The sequence below is a fragment of the Varanus komodoensis genome, unplaced genomic scaffold (genome assembly GCF_004798865.1).
Source record: "Varanus komodoensis strain SLA01 unplaced genomic scaffold, ASM479886v1 scaffold28, whole genome shotgun sequence".
Classification (NCBI taxonomy): Eukaryota; Metazoa; Chordata; class Lepidosauria; order Squamata; family Varanidae; genus Varanus; species Varanus komodoensis.
Window position 1 is genome coordinate 14,321,598 of NW_025335727.1, and position 18,750 is coordinate 14,340,347.

An 18,750-nucleotide genomic window follows, 5' to 3' on the forward strand; every position below is an offset into this window, starting at 1 on the left:
GGGGAGAATTGTCAAAGATCTTCACGTTTAACAAGCGCGCTCCAGTTGGGAAACATCAGCTCCCATTTAACTCTCCAGCCCCTCTGCGGCTTCTCCCTCCCTCCCGCCTTTCCTCCCCCCTACCCACACCCTCCCCCCTTTTTTCCTCCTACCCCTCCTCTTCCTCCTCCCTACCCCCTTGATGTGTTTATTGGGGGGCTTGGAAGAGCCAGAGGAGGCGAGCGAGGGGGAGAAAAAAAAGAGCCCAGAGAAACGCCGGCGATGGAAGAACTTACCGCTTTTGTTTCCAAGTCGTTTGATCAGAAAGTGAAAGAGAAAAAGGAGCTCATCACGTACAGGGAGGTGCTGGAGAGCGGACCTGTCAGGGCGGCCAAGGAGTCCGGGAGCTCCAGCGAGCCCGGGCGGGAGGAGAGCAACAGCCCGGCGGCCCGGGGGCCTGGAGGCGGCGGCGGCGGCGGAGGCGGCGGCGGAGGCGGCGGCGGCGGCGGCCGATCGCCGGTCCGAGAGCTGGCCATGGGCGCCGTGGACAGGACCAGGGACGCGGGCACCCCCAAACTCAGCGAAGGTAACGCGCCCGCCTCGGGGAGCGGCGGCGGCTGGAGGGGCAGCGCCCTGGGGCGGCGGGCGGGCGGGCGGGGGGGGGCGCGGCGCCTTTGCTCCGCGCCACGGCGAAAACACGCCGCGCCGGCAGGAGGAAACTTGCCGGAGAATGAATGGAGGCGCGGCGGGCAGCGGGGCTCCCGCGGCTGGATGCGGCGGCCGAGCTTCCCCACTCGGGGAAGAGGGACAGCCCAAGGGAAAGGAGGACGTCGGTCTGCCTGCCTCCGGCCGTGCCAAAGAGTTTCCCAAATAAGAAAGGCGCGGTACCGTCCAGATCGCCGGCGATTATCTGAGCAGCTCTGACACGTATTTTAGGGACAGGATCCGGGGGGTTGGGGAGGGTGGGTGGGTCCCTTCCCTCGCCCTGGCGGAGATAAGGCACTGGCCCCGTTGGGTAGGCAAGGCGTGCGCCGCTTTCTCGCTCTCTCCCTGGATATTTCCCCTCGTGCAAACAAGATTGACATAGTCAGGGCAAGGATTTGCGTTTGGCTGCTCTGGAAACGACAGGTTTTTTGGATGCGGAACAATGCGTTCCAAGGTCTGTCTGTCTTTCCCGTAAGTACTGTTCCTGGGGTGGATCCTGGTCCGATCTACATCCGTTAACTTGTGTTGACTTTTTCTCCACCAGTTATTCCAAAACAATATGTAATTCCGAGATCTATCTATCAGAAAATTTAATGCAGATAATTAATTTCCCTCTACCACGTGATCTCTCCCCATTTACAATGTAAATAGAGGATGATTTTATACTGGTAAGAAATTAGAAATTAAATAGCGATCTATGTTTAAGGCAGCTTGAAAATCTCTTAAATATTATGCAAAGTTTGAAAAGTAGCGCCCGCTATTTATGAATGGAAATATCAACTATTGTGCTCACTAAAAGTAGGAAGATTATCTTTTACATTTTTTCAATTGCGTTTAGATAACTTACAATAACTTATATCTTCAGCATCTTAGCAGCACTGAAGCTTTGCGATACATCGATTTTTTTAAAGCGACATAAGGCATTCTTACAAATGTTAGTGGCATATCTAAAAGCCCTTCTGAAATCAAAACAAGGTGTTGCTGCTTTAGAACTCGATTTTCTTATACTCTAAGATTTGTGTTTCCGTTGAGGTGTAGCAAGGAGATGAAAAAGGGAAGAAACTGGAGGTAGGGAAGATAAATACGTGAAAAAGGCTCTGCGAAATCTCTTGTCTTATTTGCTTATCCAAAGAGCCCCGTGCCTTTCCACTATTATATTTGAATATCTGAGTGTGGGTTGAGATGCGGATGCCCTATTCCCGTGGCGGGGGAAGATTGCAGCTCTTTTGTTCAAAGAAAGTAGCGCTCTCCAACTCCCCACCATACAGAAAAATCATCCGGAAAGGCTTTTATAAACAAATCCAGCCTATGATTAAAGAGAAAGGCAATGGCCATAAACAAACTTCGGCGTGGCCATGAGCAAATATATTTGGGGAAAGGAAAGGGGGGGGGGTCCCGGTAGGAAGATTAGGAAACCCCCGCGGTGTGAACGAACGGCGTCACTCCGCCACGTTTACACGTCGCGAGGCAAACCGGGGCCTGGTATCTGAGGTTAGGCGTGTGTGTTGGGAACGGGAGGGTGAGACTTGGATGGTCCTTGCTGGAGGTGGAGCGATTCAGGCCGGCACAGTCCCAGCAATAACCGACGGACAGGCCCCTTATCGGGGGAATATAGGCTGCGGGGTCTCTGCCTCGGCGGGTCTGCAGCAGCCATTTCGGCAGGGAGCGGCGAAGTAACGGGTGGAAGTGTCCCACTCGTGCGTCCACAAAACAGGTGAACCCCCGTTGCAAAAAGGGGTTCAGGATCGGTCGTTCGGATACTCCCACCGCTGCCAGAGCCGTCTGCGCCTCCTACCACGTAATTCGATGCCCGTGTACTACTCGGAAGCAAGCCCCGCTGTGCCCAGTGGGACCGGCTTCTGGTAACCGTGCTAGGATTGCAGCCTTGGCGCATGAGGTCAAGAGATTTCCCCCTCCCCACAACTAGGGACAGGCCGGTGCCCATCGCTCCTGTCGACCCCCCCCCCGCACCTGCTGCTGTGATCCCGGAAAGGTCCGAGCTGAAGGCCGAGGGGGTCGCGCAGCCCCTGGCGTGAATGTCAGGGCGAAGTGGAAGGGGGCAGCCGCTGCAGGCTCCCCCCACTTTCTGCGTGCCGTTTCGTCAAAGCGTTTACAAGCGGGGAGGACTTGGGCTGCGCCCCATCTCCAAGGAACGGGTAGAGCCTTCCCATCCTGGGGGGAGGCCGGCAGAAGGGGGTCCCAAGGTCAGGACGCCCCCCCACCCACCACCATGAGATGACCCTGAATTACTTAGGGCACCTCTGCTGCTTTCAACTGCACCCCTCCCCCCCCCGAAAAGCAAACACAGGTGGAGCAAACGCTGCTTTGAGAGCCCTTTTCTCCTAAATCAAACGACTGCGGTCAAAGCCAAAGCGCCAGCCTCTGGCCGGAAGGAGAGGCGACCCTGCGCAGCTTTAGCTGAGGTGTTGGAGATTAAAACTTAAAGAAATGACAGACGCGGCCTTTTCTGAGAAGTACTTGGGGACTATGGCCAGAGAGAGCCAACCAGTGTCAACGGACCCGCTTCGGATCAAGCGGGCGGGCCAGCTCTGAAACTGCAGCACCCTCCGAATCAGGTTTATCAGTTAGACTGAGCAAGATGTTGGACCCTCTGAAAATCAGGGTGCATTCTTGGGGAAATAAACAGAAAAAGGAAGAGCAAGGCAATTCCGCGGGCTTCCAGATGACGGACTCGGGTTTCGGGTCCAGTTGTGGGGGTCGCATCCAAAGTTAGTCCAAGTAGTGATTCGCATCTTTTCAGCTGCTCTGCGCCAGGCAGGGCTGCCCTCGCATGCCATCCTGGAACTCAGCGGGACGGGGCTTGCTCCTGAGTAAGCATGCCTGGGATCGCGCCCCCCGCCACGATCCCGCGCGTGTTTCTTCAGAAGGAAGCCTCGCGGCGTCCAGGGGGGCTTCCGCCCTAGTCGGCGCGCTTCGGGTCGGATCTGGAGTTCACCTGGAATCCGCGGGCCTCGCTTGAACCTTGGGTGCCGGGCCGGCGCAACCCAAGGACGCCCGGCTGCCCGCCTCGGCTCGGGTGGCGCAAGCGTGCGGGCGCTGCAGGCGGGCCTCCAGCCGCGCCCGGCAGCGCCGTCCCTCGGCCCCGCCGCTGCCGGGAGGGTGACCTTTGCGCGCCATCGATCCGGGCCCCCTCCGCGCCCGCCCGCCCCGACTTAAGGGACGCGCAGGCGGGAGCCCCGGAGCAGACGCCGGCCCAGGGCGACGCGAGGCGCCCGCGCCCGGCCTGGCCCTGGCCCTGGCCCGCGGCGCCTGACTCTGCCCTCTCCTTGTCCAGTTTCCCCAGACCTGAAAGAGCGCAAAGAAGATGCCAAAGTGATGGAAGACGAAGGGCAGACGAAGATCAAGCAGCGGAGGAGCCGCACCAACTTCACGCTGGAGCAGCTGAACGAGCTGGAGCGCCTCTTCGACGAGACCCACTACCCGGACGCGTTCATGAGGGAAGAGCTCAGCCAGCGGCTGGGGCTGTCCGAGGCCCGGGTGCAGGTGCGCAAGGCTCCGCCGGCGGGGGGGGGGGGGGCGAGGCGGGGGCGAGGCGGCCGCGGGCGCAAGCCCGCCCGGCCCCCCGCCCCGGGGAGCGGACGCGCCCGGCCCCTTCCGGAGCCATTCCTCGGAGCGCGGAGCGCGGACGCCTTGGGCGTCAGTCGCGGAGGAGCTGCCTCCTGGCCAGCAGGCGCGTCCCAGAAGGGGCAATGCCCTCTCGGCTGCGCTGGGCGTGCGGACATGCGGATCCGACCGAGACCGTCCTCCTGGAAGCCTCCTCTTGCGAAACAAGTGGCAATGAAAGATGGGGCGGGGGGGGGTCGACTCTTAGTCGGAAGTAAACGATTTCTGAAACGCTTGCACTCTTTTGACCTGATCCTAAATGTGTTTTAGTAGGAGGCAGGGTAAGTTACTTCTTGGTTGTTTTGCTGTCAGTTGTTGTCCGAACAAGTTGTGCATAGTTTGTTTCAATAGATTCCCCCATGACCAGCCATGTCTACTGCATGCTCAGTTTCTTCTGGTTCTCCACTTTTCTTGTATCTGTCATCATTATCAATCAAGGTCTCTTATATTTTATATTGCAATGATCTCCGGTTGGAACAGTGGGGAAAAAACAAGCTGAGGGAAGCTGTCCTATTATTTTACATTGCATTTATACCCACTCTTGGTGGCTTATAAGGTTGTCCTCCTCCTCTCCATTTTATCCTCACAACTACAATCCTGTGAGGGAAGTCTGGCTGGCCCAAAGTCACCCAGTGGGCTTCGTGGGTGAGTGGGGACTCGAACCTGCATCTCCCAGGTCCCAGTCCAACACCCTAACCACTCTGTCACAGTGGTTAAACTGAATGGTACTGAAAATCTGTGTATAAATGTGTCTGGCCATTCTTTGCTATGATCCAGTTTCTACATTTTTGGCTTCTTCATGTTTCTAGTAAAGTTTTTTTCCATATATAAATATCACACGCATGGGTTAGTACTGTAGAATGTATGTCTACAGTTCAGCATGTCTCTTTTTAAAGCATTGATCCAAGCTCAGTTAAAGAGAGAGAGAATATAGACAGATGGATGTATGAATTAACTTTATAGAGAGGCTAACTAATAAACGAAATTGGGAGTTCCTAAAGTGTACACATTTACAGTCCATTTTCTCCTCTAAAAGGGGAAGTAATTAAAAAGATCTCAAGGGAACAGAGAAAGGCAAGGCGAAGGCACAGATACATGGAGCCCGGCTTGGCTAGAGCAGTTGGATTTCAAGGGAGAACATCTCCCCCACCCCCTCTGCACATTCCAGATATATCTAGGGATCTTTCAGGCTTCAATTCCAAAGGCTTGTCAAGGTGGCCGTCAGCTGAACAGCTCTGTCCTCTGCCTCTGGAGTTTCACCTAAGGGAAGCAAAGAGGAGGGGAGAGAGAGAGAGAGAGAGAATTTTATCCAGAAAGAAGCCCGCTAGCCAGAGGCCAGGCCGCTTGGCAAATGTATCCCAGCGCTGTTTCTGTGGAAAAGGGGGCCTTCTTTGTGTGAACACATGGAGCAGTTTTAGGCCCCCAAACATCTGCAGCTGCTAGCATAGTCCTTGCTTGTAATAGATACTTCCCCCTCCATCTTTGTGCTCGTTGGCTGCCATCTGCACAAAACAGGGCTCCCGTCCTTACGGGCTTTCTCTGTATCTTGTAATCGGATAAAGGCAGGAACTGAACTGTCACTTTGGCGGGTGGGGGGGAATAAAAAAGAAAAAACCGGAGGGGGGAGCTAGTATATTTGAAAGACACCACAGCTTGGAGAAAAAGAGACCTCCTTTTTACTCCTCTCTGCTTTTCTATTTGTCTCCACCTTTTAAGGCTGGCTACTCAGAGCACACACATGGACGCCTGAACATCACAATACTTAGTTCCTGAACTGGTCTGTGGAAAGAAAGGAGGAAAAATTAAAGGGCGGTGATTCCTATGGAGGGAGGTTTGCTGGCCAAACAAAAGAATAACCAGTGCCCAGTATAATCCATATAGAATAACTTTTAGAGATTTGCATAGATTACACTCTGGCTGCTTTCAACTGGCCCTGCAAAATGCTTCACTTGTGATTTGGTTTTAAACTTTGCTTCCTGGCTCTCGTTGGCAGATGGTGCAAGGAAGCCTGGAAGTCATTCGGGGAAAGCTTGTGGCTAAAACCTGAACCATCTAATCCCTTCCTAACTGCGTTTACTCAAGGAAGTAAATACCATTGATTTTGGTGCAACTTATGCCTGAGTAAGCATGTTTAGGAATGCAGTCTGAACAGCTTGCTTTTCTGCCCGTTTCCTCAGTAAACCTGCACAGCCCTACAGGAATTAATCTGGAAGCAAGACCTATTAGACTGGATGGCACTTGCATGTAGGGAAGACTGCAGCCATGGAACACAACCCCGGCAGGTTTGCTGAGATGTTTGGCTCTCTTTCCTCAAGGGGCTGAGAGGAAAATCTGGCTGGGATTGCAACCTTACTGCAGTTTTTATTTTTAAACAGTAAAAAAGCTCTTGCAATTCCCAGCATTCTCCAGACAGTTTGCTAGCTGGGGAATGCTGGGAGTCGTAGGAATTGTTTTTCTTTCTAAACATGGAAAGGACTATGCCTGCCTGTGGTCTGTGATTCTAATTCACCTCCTTGCAAGTCCCACTGGACACAGCAAGGCTGTTTACACCCCAATCAAGATTCATAGGACTGGGCTACATGTCTATATCGATAGAAAAAAAACCTCTATTGCAATAAATCTCAGTAAGCTTAGGACTGGAGTGAGTAAATGTGGAAAATTATGAGATCTGTGTCTGTAGCTGTTAGTTTGCAGTGCTCACTGTATTAATTTTAAAATAAAATCCCAATTAGAGTTCTATTCTATCAGAGCCTCTCTGTAGAACCTTTGAGATGGAAAACAGGTCTCTCTCCCCTCCCTCCTCCCCTCAAAAACTAAAAATAAAAAAATCAGGGTACTCTAGTTACCTTAAAGAATTTTTAACTCCCACTGATTTCAGTGACAGAAATGTAAAAAGCCACCACTGAAATAAATGAGGTTAACTGCCAGAGCCTTGCTGGTTTATTGGGATGAGAGTCCCTTTGAGGGTAGTGATATCTAGTATCCTAATGAATGCAGTGATGATGACCATGCATAGGATCGGGTCTACCCAAATGTACCCTCTGCAAAAGTTTTAACCACCTTTCTTCAGAGGTGAATGGGCCCAACTTTTGTCACTGCTCTTAAACTTTTCCCCACTTTCAATCGCCAAAGTATCATCTTGCCTGTTGTGCAGCTTGCTTTCTTTTTTCTATGGGAGAAAATTAGATTATCATAATAATGAGACAATTATTCTGCTTCTGTGTTACACTCCACTGCACAGAGGAAAAGAGAATTTCTCAACTTCTTTGTAGTAAAGCTTTTATGACAGTAATTACCCCCCAAAAGTGAGTCATTAAACGCTTTGGTGTTTCGTTTTTCTTGAAGATAAAGCTAATTAATATTACAGGCTTTTAATGAGCACATTCTTCTTGGGTTTTATTGTGCAAACATCTAAATCCCTTTATCACAAGTTTTAGTATTAGATAACACCCAGAGGTTGGTGGGTGGGGGTGCCTTTGGGGGATTGAATCGCAAAAGATGAAACAGGCTAGAGAAAGTAATTGAGCAAGAAGTAGAACAGGCAGCAACTGTCCATCTTCTAGAGAACAGTCCCTGTCTTAAGTCTGGAGCAATTCTAAGTGGAGCTTAAGCTAAGTTTAGACATTTTCTGTCCAGTATAGGTGCCTTCCTTGCAAGTTAGCCCAGTTTTAAATATTCTTGCTGGAATCTATTTCTGACAAAATGAGACAGACAACTGTGTATTCCTACTGAGTTTAAAATAAAAGATAAGACTGCTCTGGAACAAGCTTTTATTTCCATAAATACAGTTAAGGATTGGTATAATCACCAGATTTCCAGTCAGGTCAAAATCTGGAGCAATCAAGCCAAAATTCAGTTCTCCTACCTTCCCTTGATTTCGAATGGAAATTATTAAATTCCTGCAATCCTATATATGTTGGCTCAATAAATAAGTTGCACCCAGGTCAATGGTGCTTACTCTTAACTGAGCATTATTGATAATTGCTTCTAAGTGAGGCTGCAAACTTACTCCAATATATGTTTTTAGTTAAAGTATGACTGATTTCTCAATAAATATGCTTATTCTCAGGAGCATCTATATTTAGGTTTAAAACCTGAAGGGCTACTGAATAGGGAAAGATAGAAAGACTATTGACACAATAATTTTCAAGTAGATTTGTTTTGGACCCAGATTTCTAGAGAGAGATTGAGCACGTTGGGTTGGTATTGTATATGAATATGCACAGAATTACTGCTTCACTTACTAGTGTGTGAGAAGAGAGATTTAGAGTACTAGTTCTAGATGAGCTAAGAACTTGAAATGCGGGAGATGTGTAATCTGAATAACCTGATTACTAGAAACGTCTGAAAACCATAGAATAGTAGTGCTGGAAGGGACCAGAAGGCCAATGGATCGAACCCCATGTTCAGTGCAGGACTCCCAGTTAAACTAAATGAGACTTGTTCTCAAACCAGGAGACTGCGTGCAGCTCAGAAATTAATCTATTGCCGAGCAACTAGAGAATTTGAAAGCCAGTGCACAACACACCCAGCTAATTCTTATTACTAGAAAACTTTGAAAGGGGAACTTTAACACTTTCCCCCCTAGAAACTGGGACTGAGAATTGTACTTTTCTGAGGTACTCTTTGGAGGATTGTCAAAGGGCTGCCACAAGGGGTAGAATCTAATATTAGCCTAAATTAAGTCCCATGCACTCTTAAGGGTCTACTCTACATAGGATTGACCACATACCTACTCCTCCCATGTGGGTTAACAGAAAGTCCTGAAAGTGATAAATTTGTTTCCTCTTAGAAACAGTGGGCATTGGGGGGGGGGGAGAAGTGTCTGTTTGAAATGTTTAATGGGCTTCCAATGCACACAGAAAACCCAAATCTGGGTAGCAGGGCTAGATTATCTGGATGACGAGGTAACTCTGAAAAGCTCATCCCTTTGTAACAATCCTATGCTTGCCTACTCAGAAATAAACCTTACTGAACCTTGTGGGATTTACTCCTAGGCAAACAATGCATAGAATTGTAATCTGAGAATAGAAACTTGGGGCACAAAGTTTATATCCGAACAGAGGCTGCCCTATAGCATGAGGGGTGGTAGGATTTTATGCTGTGGCTGCTGGCTTCTGCAAGCAGCCAGAAAGAAACAAATACCCCTGCTTATGGACAAGTTTCGTTTACTGGTAATATGTATAATGATGGCACTGAGTGTGTATATATAGATGTGGCTTTATACTGAGCTTGTCCCCCCTTTCCTCTGACTGCCTAGGTATGGTTTCAGAACAGAAGAGCTAAATGTAGAAAGCAAGAAAATCAGCTGCATAAAGGTATGTGGAAAATGGAGAACTGTGCATGAAAACATTCCCCTTAAAGTCTAGGCATTTGGGGCTTTATTTTGGTTAGGCCAAAAGCTAAAACTTACAGACTGTTGTCCTGTCTGACTCTGTGATCCTTTGCATGTCACCCTGGAATAAGTCCCATTGAATATAATGCGACTGGCTTCAGAGAAAACATGATGCATTGTAGTGCATTGTAAACAGCTGTGCAAAAGGGATAGTGGGCAAAATAAAACAAAACACAAACACACAATAATGAAGTCTGCCCTGTATTTTTTGCTCCATTTCTATGCTCAGTCTTGCCCTGCAGTTTTGCTCCATTTCTGTTCTAATCCTCACCTGTTCAAATCCTCTTTCAGGGGTCCTTATAGGAGCAGCCAGCCAATTCGAAGCATGCAGAGTTGCTCCCTATGTGAATGTTGGTGCTTTGCGGATGCCTTTCCAGCAGGCAAGTATAATGGCAGTTTCTGGCACCGTTTTTACAATGGCACCAAACTTAGAACAACTTGTTTTGTTTGCTCTGTGAGTGTTTTGGGTGGAACAGACTGTTCTTGCTGTCCCTGAAATACAATCAAGAGCTGTCAGCCCTTTCCTTTGTCCTCTAATGTATTTACAATATACAATATTCTATTTAAAATTACATCCTGATGCCTTCTGGAAGGAGAGGAGTGTATTTTCCCTGAATGTGTAAACAGCCTGATCATTACTATGTCTGTGGTTCAACCTGATCCTATGCATGTTTTCTCAGAAAAAAAGCCTCCACTGTTTTTCAGAGCAGGATTTACCCACCTTGTTAGACCTTGTTAGTATGCTCAGGTTTACCAGTCTTTAAATGGGTGATACTTCTAAATAGGAGCATTTGTTGTTGTGTTAAGGGTTCAAACAACACTTGGAATTAATCTCACTGCCCTCAAAGGAACTGACTTCCAAGAAAGCATGGATATGAATGGGATGGATTCATCCCATTGCAGTTGTAATCCAGTATCCAGAAATAGGGTGAATTTGTTCTTGTGAAGCCTCAGATTTGTGGAAGCGTATCTGCTTTGACTCATAAGAGGACTTACTTTATGTCTAGCAGGGCTTACTTTCATGTACTGTGCTTTAGGGGTCATTTAGAACTGAAGTCAGGTTCTTTATCAATGCAACCTTATGCTCAGGAGAAGGACTCGTAGGTTACATCCAATGTTGGTTCTATTTAGAGTGGACCGACTGAAAGGAGTGGGACTAACACTTGATATAAATTCTTTGTGTTCAGTGGGACTTACTTTCTAGGCAGTGTGTGTAGGATCACAGCCTCGGTGAATCTGATGACTCCTCTATTACGTGTACCAAAGAGCTGAACATGGATCCTGATGGGGGCCTGTTCATCAGTCCATGCAAGCACGGCTGTTTCATGGCTGTGTCTGTGTTTGCTCCTGTGTCATGAGGGTAGGCAAGTTTGTTCAGAAGACAGCCACAAGTCTTTTATGAACTAGCTGCTACATAGCATCCACTGAATAAGATAATTTTTAAAAATCCAGCAATGGCTTTGGAGATAAGCATCTCACACTGCAAAGGAGGGAGTGGTGAGTCTTACAGCCTGGACTCAAAAATTTTGGCCACAGCAGAGCTCAGGGGATCCTCTTATGCCCATTTGTTTCAATAGACTTAATTCTTAATTCTGTCCCTGAATTATGGCCACTGTGTAGAAGCAATTTCAGTTTATTTCAGTGAGACTTCAAACTAATGTTGTTGGAGCCAGAAAACCACGAGCATGTCCCCCACATATTTAATTAATTAATTAATTGTACCTGGCCCAAGAGAAAGCTGCATGCTTTAGGCTTTTTGAACATTCATGGTATCTTTACACTGCATATGCCCTTTACTTGATATGCCCATTATTACATTCACCATCTGTCCAGCTTTAGTCCTGTGCATGCGAAACTCAGTGGAACATTCTGGCTAAGCATGCATAGGCCTGGGGTTGCAGCTCTCCTGTAGGATGAGACACTTTGAGCTGCAAAATGGGAATAAGAAGGAAGACTGGAGCTGGCCTGGTCTGTCTGGTGAAGGCCTGTCTCCATGAAAACAAATGACAGTAGCACCAAGAATTGGAACATCCCTGAGTTCCAGTAGTAAATGGTGAGAACACCATAAAGGTCATGCCAGCAGTGACTCAGAGTGATAGATGTGTACAGTAATTAGGGAATGAAAGCAGAGAAACAAGGTAAAATAAGTCTCTTTGACTTTCCCCCATCAACTTAGTACTATCAAGGGCTGCAGCTGATGGCATTTAAGTTGCTTAAATGTTCACAGGATTGTAGCCAAGGTATGTGGGTGGGGAATTTGGCAGTCCAACAGAGACAGACCATGCATTTTCCCCTTTCTGTTTTTTAAAACAGTCCTTATGGCAAGTTCATGGCTTTCCCAGTCTTCTTATGGTGTAGGCAGATGATCAAGCAAAAGCGTTAACTCAGTAGAAAGGGAGCCAAGCACATTCCTAGAAAGCAGAAGCCTACTTCAGGTGTGGAGAGCAGGAAGGTTTAGAAGGGATATAGCCAACTAGCCCATATCCCTTATGGTTAGCCAATGAGTGCTTCAAAGCAGCTAGCAGAAACCACAAGCATAAAAAAAATTACTCAGCAGGTGATGACAGACGTCCACTAATCCCAAAGCTGCATGTCCTTGGTCTAGTGCAGGCAACTTCCACAGGCAGGCAGGCAAGATTTGACTAGTCAATCTGTGTAAGTCACAGCCATCCAGCCAGTACATCACACAGTTATCATGTGCCAGGCTGTTGGCCAATTAACCATTGCACACCGTTTCACAAGTAGTCACCCTTTCTACCCATACAGAGAACTCACAAGGCTCTACAATGTAGCTAGTATACCTAAGAAAACTTTCATCCAGACTAACCACACTTTAGCTCAGATCCACGCACAGGAGAACAAGAAGCTTAATTTCCAAGATGAGGAAGTGTTTCTTCCATGCAAACCTAAACCCTGAGCTAACATCTTGTGACCTGGAAGTATTTTCTGCAGTCCCAAACATCTGGATGATACTCTGCATATATTTAGAAGATTAGTGCTGCCACTCACTTAAGGCTTAAAATGAACCTAGGCTTAGAGTTGTGTTGCCAAAAAGTGCTCAGCTGTGGAACATGGGAAGTCATTAGTGCCTCTGAACATGTGCAAATGCTTTTATCTGCCATTCTGGAACTACAGCAAGCCCTAAGTACTGTTTCCAGGATGGTATATAGTGATACTACTCAGACTTGGCTTGAAGCCACATCTTGTGATGTGTGCCCTAAACCTAAATATTTGACTGCTGCTTGTTAATACTCGGGACAAAGGAGAAAGCATTCTGCACATGCTCAGCAGCCTCTGTCTTAAAGAAGACATGTTCTGGGACTGAGCCAGGTGCTGTGAGAGCTCTTCTGGAATCCTGCCATATATGTAATGTGCTTACAGTGCATCAGTATAGCTTTCCTGAATGTGATGACTTGGATGTTTTCATTTGTAGGTAGTTTTAGAGGTTTTGTCCATTTATTTATTTAGTTTGTTGAAAACTGCTTGGGCACAAACGGTTGGGATTAAGCCACATTGAATATAGGACCTGATTGACTTCTGAAAAGCATGCATAGGATCAGGATGCAAAAATTCATGTAAAATAAATGTACATCATGTTTTACTCAGTGGTAAGATCCATTGTGCACAACTTATCCCAAGTTAAGTGAGGATAGGATTCCAGCTTCTAAATTGGCTCCCCTGAAGCTCACCTCTCCTTTTGTAATTAAGATGCAGTCAGCAGGGGCTATGCAAAGATCATTTGATGCCTCTGTTATGCATTTAGAGCTACATTTATGGAAGAAAAATACAGTGGTGGGAATGAAAGGCCACTGGCTCTGATACTCAATTCTCTAGATTTTAACCAAATTTTCTTCTTAAACACTTATCCCAGAGATGGGCAACTTGTGATGTTTTGGCCAACAATACCCATGATCCTTCACCATTGGCTACACTAGGGCTGATGGGAACTGTGGCACTCCAGAATTTTTTTTTTTCATTTTGCTCTACAAGTTGCCCATCCCACCTTACATTTTCCAAACAGAGGGGATTTCTTTTTGCCTCGCTCTCATCAAAACCCTGAAGGTTTACTCATGTCCTACTGTCTCCCAGCTACAGCTTTCCTCAGCCTGGTGCCCTCCAGATATTTTGTTTCACAACTCCCATCAGCCAGCTAGGCCAATGGTCAGGAATGCCGAGAGTTATAATGCAAACATCCGGAGGCAGAGGCAATGTTAGGGACAGCCCAGAAGGGCTGGAGCTCCAAATCCTTCATTTGGAGCCCTGACTCTCTTGAAGGTCCTCTGCCCCCCCCCCCCCCCCGCTATCTGTGACCACTGGCTGGCACAATGCTAAGCGCGACCTCATGACCACCGTTGCATCGGAGCCCTCTCGACTAGCTGGGGTTTTGCCCACATTTGCTTTTCCTCCTGCGGTGCCCCACTTTCTGCCTAATTGGTTTTTTCCCCTGAAATCCAATGCCCTCCCTTCCCTCATCCCTTTTTAAATGTGGGGATGTCCTTAGGAGGCAGCGACCTTACAGCGTATATAAATTAGCATATGCAAATATGCTTGTCCTGCGGGCCGCAGCGCGGATCGTTATGATACCCAACACCGTCCAGCTTGGGCTGAAGCCTGCGATCCCGCGCACGCGCTGAAGTGTGGGGGGCGGTGGGTGGAGGGGACCTCGCGCGCCCTCCAGGGGGTTTCCTCCTGCGTCGAGCTGCCTAGGCACGGCTCGCCAGCCCCGCTCGAGAACCGGGCGGCCGTTTAATGCTCTTGTCTTTCTCCACTCTCGTTACACCTTTTAGGATAGTCATTGCAACGTGACGCCCTTGTCCTTTCAGGTGCAGGCGCAGCTGCAGCTGGACAGCGCCGTGGCGCACGCGCACCACCACCTCCACCCGCACCTGGCCGCGCACGCGCCCTACATGATGTTCCCGGCGCCGCCCTTCGGCCTGCCCTTGGCCACGCTGGCCGCGGAGTCAGCCTCGGCCGCCTCGGTGGTGGCCGCGGCCGCGGCGGCCAAGACCACCAGCAAGAACTCCAGCATCGCCGACCTCAGACTCAAAGCCAAAAAGCACGCGGCGGCCCTGGGCCTGTGACTCCTCCGCGCCGCCGGGCACGTTGCAATCCCTCCGCCGCCAGCCGAGCCGGGGGAGCCGCCGCCGGGGCCGCGTGGGAGCCCCCTCCGAGGCCGCCCCGCCCCGCCCGGCCTCTCCGCCGCCCCGGCGCGATCCGCCCCGGCCCCGCCCCCGGCCCCGGAGAGGGCCCCGCGCTTGTCCCGCCGGGCCCGGGCGACGTCAAATGTGCGAGACAAAGCAAGACTGCACGGGGAGACGAGCGCCCCGCCGGCCCCGAGGTTCCCCGGCACGGAAAGACTAGAGACAAAGGGGACCCGCGGGGAGGCCCTGCTCGATTCTCGCCCGCTGGAGTGGAGGGGAGCGGCCCCTTCGACTACTGCTCATCCTAATGCCAATATTAATACTAATAATGCCGAGGAGGAGGCGAAGAAAGCGAGCTACTCAAACTGGAGGGAAGAGAATCCTTATTTAAAGAATTAGATGAAATAGACGCGCAGCGGGGAAGTTCACAGGTTTTGAAACTGACCTTTTTCTGCGGAAGTTCACTTTAATACGAGAAATTTGATAAGAGAGGCGGGCCCTCCTTTCACGTTGCATCAGATACTTGAGTTTGAACAGCCACAGTCTGGAAAAGGAGACGAGAAGGAAAGAAGAATTTTAAAATATGGGACTGTGCGGGGGTGGGATGGGGAGAATAATTAAAAAGGGGTGGAAGAGAGACACATGATTATTTCTCTTCCAATTTCAAAAGGAAAAGTGATCGGGCATACCTCTGCTAGTAGAGTTCCGGTCTGCATGTATTTGGGTTTTTTCTTTCTTGGAATCCTTTTAAATCGTTTGCACTTCACCTTCATCTTTGGTAAAGCAACAATCAACACCTAATACAAGCTCACCCCCCTCACAATTTGGGGTTTTCCAGAGGGGAGGGGGGAAGGAAGACAGACAGACAGACCTGGTCCATAGACACATGCATGTTTGGACAGAAAAAAGTCCTGGCTGGAAAATACTGTGAGCTATGGGATTTTTTCTCTGTCAAAACATCTATCTAAACGTGCCCTTAAATGCTAAGGTGCCAATTCACAGAAATCTATGTTCAGCTCTTATGCAGAACTGCTCCCAGCGGGCTGAAGTGCCCCATGCCCTGGATAAGATTGCATTCTCAGTGACACAGAAGGCTGTCCTCTTTCGCACTTTTACTTGAGAAATAAATTATATTTAATTTTGAGTAAATGTGTGTGTGGGGAGAGAATCCATACTCTTAGCCACAGCACACTTCACGATTCTGCAAGCACCCTCTCCACCCAACTTTTTGTGTGCCGGTGTTTGCATTCAGCCAGTTGAAAAGGACTTGTTTGAAACATTTTGGTTGGTTTTAATGAAAGTATTACCATGCAGTCGATTTTAGATCTCTCCACCCTAGAAACTACAGGGTGACTTAAATGTGTTGGCATCTAGCAGAGGATTCCACATCACATAAAATCTCAATTCCAGTATGGCTGACATCGAGTCCATAGACTTCAAATAGACTCCATAGACATGGGCGTCAAGCATTTAGTGTTGCCTGATCTGCAGTCTGGTAAGGGCTGAAGCAAATAAGATTTTTTTCCTTCCTTCCTTCTCTCTCCATGTTAAAGATTGTATTACATCCAACAGCCTTCTACATGAAGTATTAGGTCAGTTTGAGGGTAAAAGGATGCTAATACACAAAAACATTTCTTTTGGCTATAACAACTTGTGAGTTGACCATTCTGTCAATCTCTCCATCCAAGCTCCTAACAGTGTATCCATTCCTGTAATCTTATGATATCTATCTATTTTGGTTTACTTACTGAAAAACATACATAGCTAGAATCTGAGGGACCCACAAAGTAGCCCATACGTTTCTCCACTTACAGCTTTTGAGAGTTGCGCTTTTGCCAAGGAAATGGGGAAGGGGGGGGAGGGGAGAAGAGAAAAACCTCTTTGCAAGTTGAACTCTGCTAGGAACAGAGCTTTGTAATTATTTGTTCTCCATGAAAACAAAACAAAAAATTATTTATATTGACCGTATTTTTTCTAGTGTATTTTAAGTTATTGAGGAGGGGGAAAGAAAGGGGGGGGGGAAGGCTGAGAAAAATATGCTGTTACTTCATTTTCATGTTGTTGTCAGCACGATCTATTTTGTTCCACTCAGGTTTGCTTCACTTTTGTTCGTTCATTGTTGTCACAATTTTCAATAAGTGCCAAGTTATGGATTTAAACACTTTGCAATCTATTGAATGGAAAAAGAGAGTAAAATTTTAGCTGATGGTTTTGCATAACTTCTGTTCCTGCTCCTATTAAATCAGTAGTGCCATTCTACCTTTTCTTATTTATTAATCTCCCCCATCTTTGGATCACCCCCAGTCTCTTCTCTGTGTTTCTCTCTTGTGTCTAATCCTTATGGAGTTTGTTTCTTTCTGTGTAATTTTTAAAGGGCAACCAATCTAGCAGACACCAGAAGTTAGGTGCTTCATCCTGTTCTCCTTAAAATTGGGTTTTGTGTACAATTTCACCTAGATCACTTCATGAAAAAGGTGATGCAAAGAATCTAAGCACAACTGAAGGGCTATTCACCATTTTTTCAAGAGTCACAGTGCAATCCTAAAAATTATCTTCCACAAGTAACAAATTGCAGTGAGATTTACACCACAGTAACTGCATAGGATTTCAGCCTTTCCTGAGAACCAGTCCTACTGACCTCTGTGGGACCTATGCTAGTAAGTTTGGGCTATAGGTCTTTTAGCAGCACAACCTATAAATGTTTATTCAGAAAAAAGTCTCATTGACTTAAGTCGGGCTTATTCCCAAGCAAATGGGTATAGGATTGCTGGCTAAGGCTGTAGTCTTAAACTTGCCTAGCAGGACCCATTTAATAGAGTGGAATTTACTTCTGAACAAATAGGCTAGTGCTGGATTATGAATTTCCTTCAGGTAGTACAGCTTGGGGAAGGGGTGGCCTGTGGATGTGTGTGTGTATCTAGGTTCTAGATTTATTATCTTTGATTCTAATTGCACTGAATGAAACAAAGGTCTTCCAGTTCTGCTTCGGAGCATTATATAGTATGATCCTCAATTCACTTAGCTGGCGAGAAAACCCAGCTGTGAAGGGAGACATATGACCGGAAGCCAGAATCCTACAAAGTTTACTGAGAAAGAACACACTGAATTCAGTATGAGACTTATTTTTTGGAAACTCTGGGTTATAGTTGCAGCCTTCCGCACTCCATGAAATTTTGGTGGGTGCCATCTCACGTCCATTCACGTAGGTGGAAATCCCATTGAATTCAGTGCTTCTTAAAGGGAGAAAAACGTGGAAGGAGGCTTGCCTGACTGCAGCCCCCCCCCCCCCAATTATCAGTGGTTCGCCCTAATCTTAGGATAGGGACAACAAATGGGATTTAAGCTGACCCAACTGTACACAACTGTGTGGCACTTGCTTCCGAGGACATAAAGTTAGGGGTGGAGAATAAGGCTGCGACTGAAAGCACATTCCTTTGAAACTCAGCTGAAGTCCCGGAGCCTTACTCCCATGCAATTAATGTTAAGAACCAAGCTTCTAGCCCCTCATTTCTCTGGCGCCTTTAGGCTTCAGCCCAAGCCGAGGCATGCTTGCTTTAGAGGTGAGGAGGAAATGGAACTTATTCAGGGTAGATATACTTAGGCTTGCGCCTCAGGACAACTCGAACATCCTCTGGATCGCACCAGAGTTTGACAGTCCGATGCTATCCACATTTACTGATAGGTAAATCGCGCAGGCTTCTATGGGACTAGCACCCGAATAAGTGCCTGCAAGATGCCTTCTTGCTCGGGCTGTTTCAATCTTGTTTCAAACGTCCGCTAGGAGAGAGAACCAGATACGCCTCTTTCCCTCGAGAATACGTCGTATTCCCCAGTTCCCAGATCAGAGGAAATGTAACCGGCTGTTCGCAACGAAGCCGCCCTGTTGCAGCTGAAGGTAAGGCTAGT

General features: G+C 47.9%; 1 protein-coding gene across 2 annotated transcripts; it reads left to right on the plus strand.

Annotated features, from left to right (window-relative positions):
* Nucleotides 1-261: 261 nt before the first annotated feature.
* SHOX2 (short stature homeobox 2) lies at nucleotides 262-14,784 on the plus strand. Of its 2 annotated transcripts, none has more exons than XM_044434597.1 (5): nucleotides 262-565; nucleotides 3,980-4,188; nucleotides 9,569-9,626; nucleotides 9,995-10,083; nucleotides 14,491-14,784. In XM_044434597.1, exons 1-5 carry the CDS (start codon nucleotides 262-264, stop codon nucleotides 14,782-14,784), a joined length of 954 nt encoding a protein of 317 aa, XP_044290532.1. The 2 variants fall into 2 exon arrangements, with proteins under 2 accessions (XP_044290532.1, XP_044290533.1); XM_044434598.1 differs by having other exon boundaries at nucleotides 14,527-14,784.
* The last annotated feature ends 3,966 nt before the right edge of the window (nucleotides 14,785-18,750 follow it).

What these genes read in the sequence shown, in the direction of transcription:
- SHOX2 (XM_044434597.1), top strand. Translation starts at nt 262, where the DNA reads ATGGAAGAACTTACCGCTTTTGTTTCCAAGTCGTTTGATCAGAAAGTG. An exon ending in TGTCCGAGGCCCGGGTGCAG is followed by an intron (nt 4,189 to 9,568) that starts GTGCGCAAGGCT and finishes CTGACTGCCTAG; the next exon opens with GTATGGTTTCAGAACAGAAG. An exon ending in AGAAAATCAGCTGCATAAAG is followed by an intron (nt 9,627 to 9,994) that starts GTATGTGGAAAA and finishes ATCCTCTTTCAG; the next exon opens with GGGTCCTTATAGGAGCAGCC.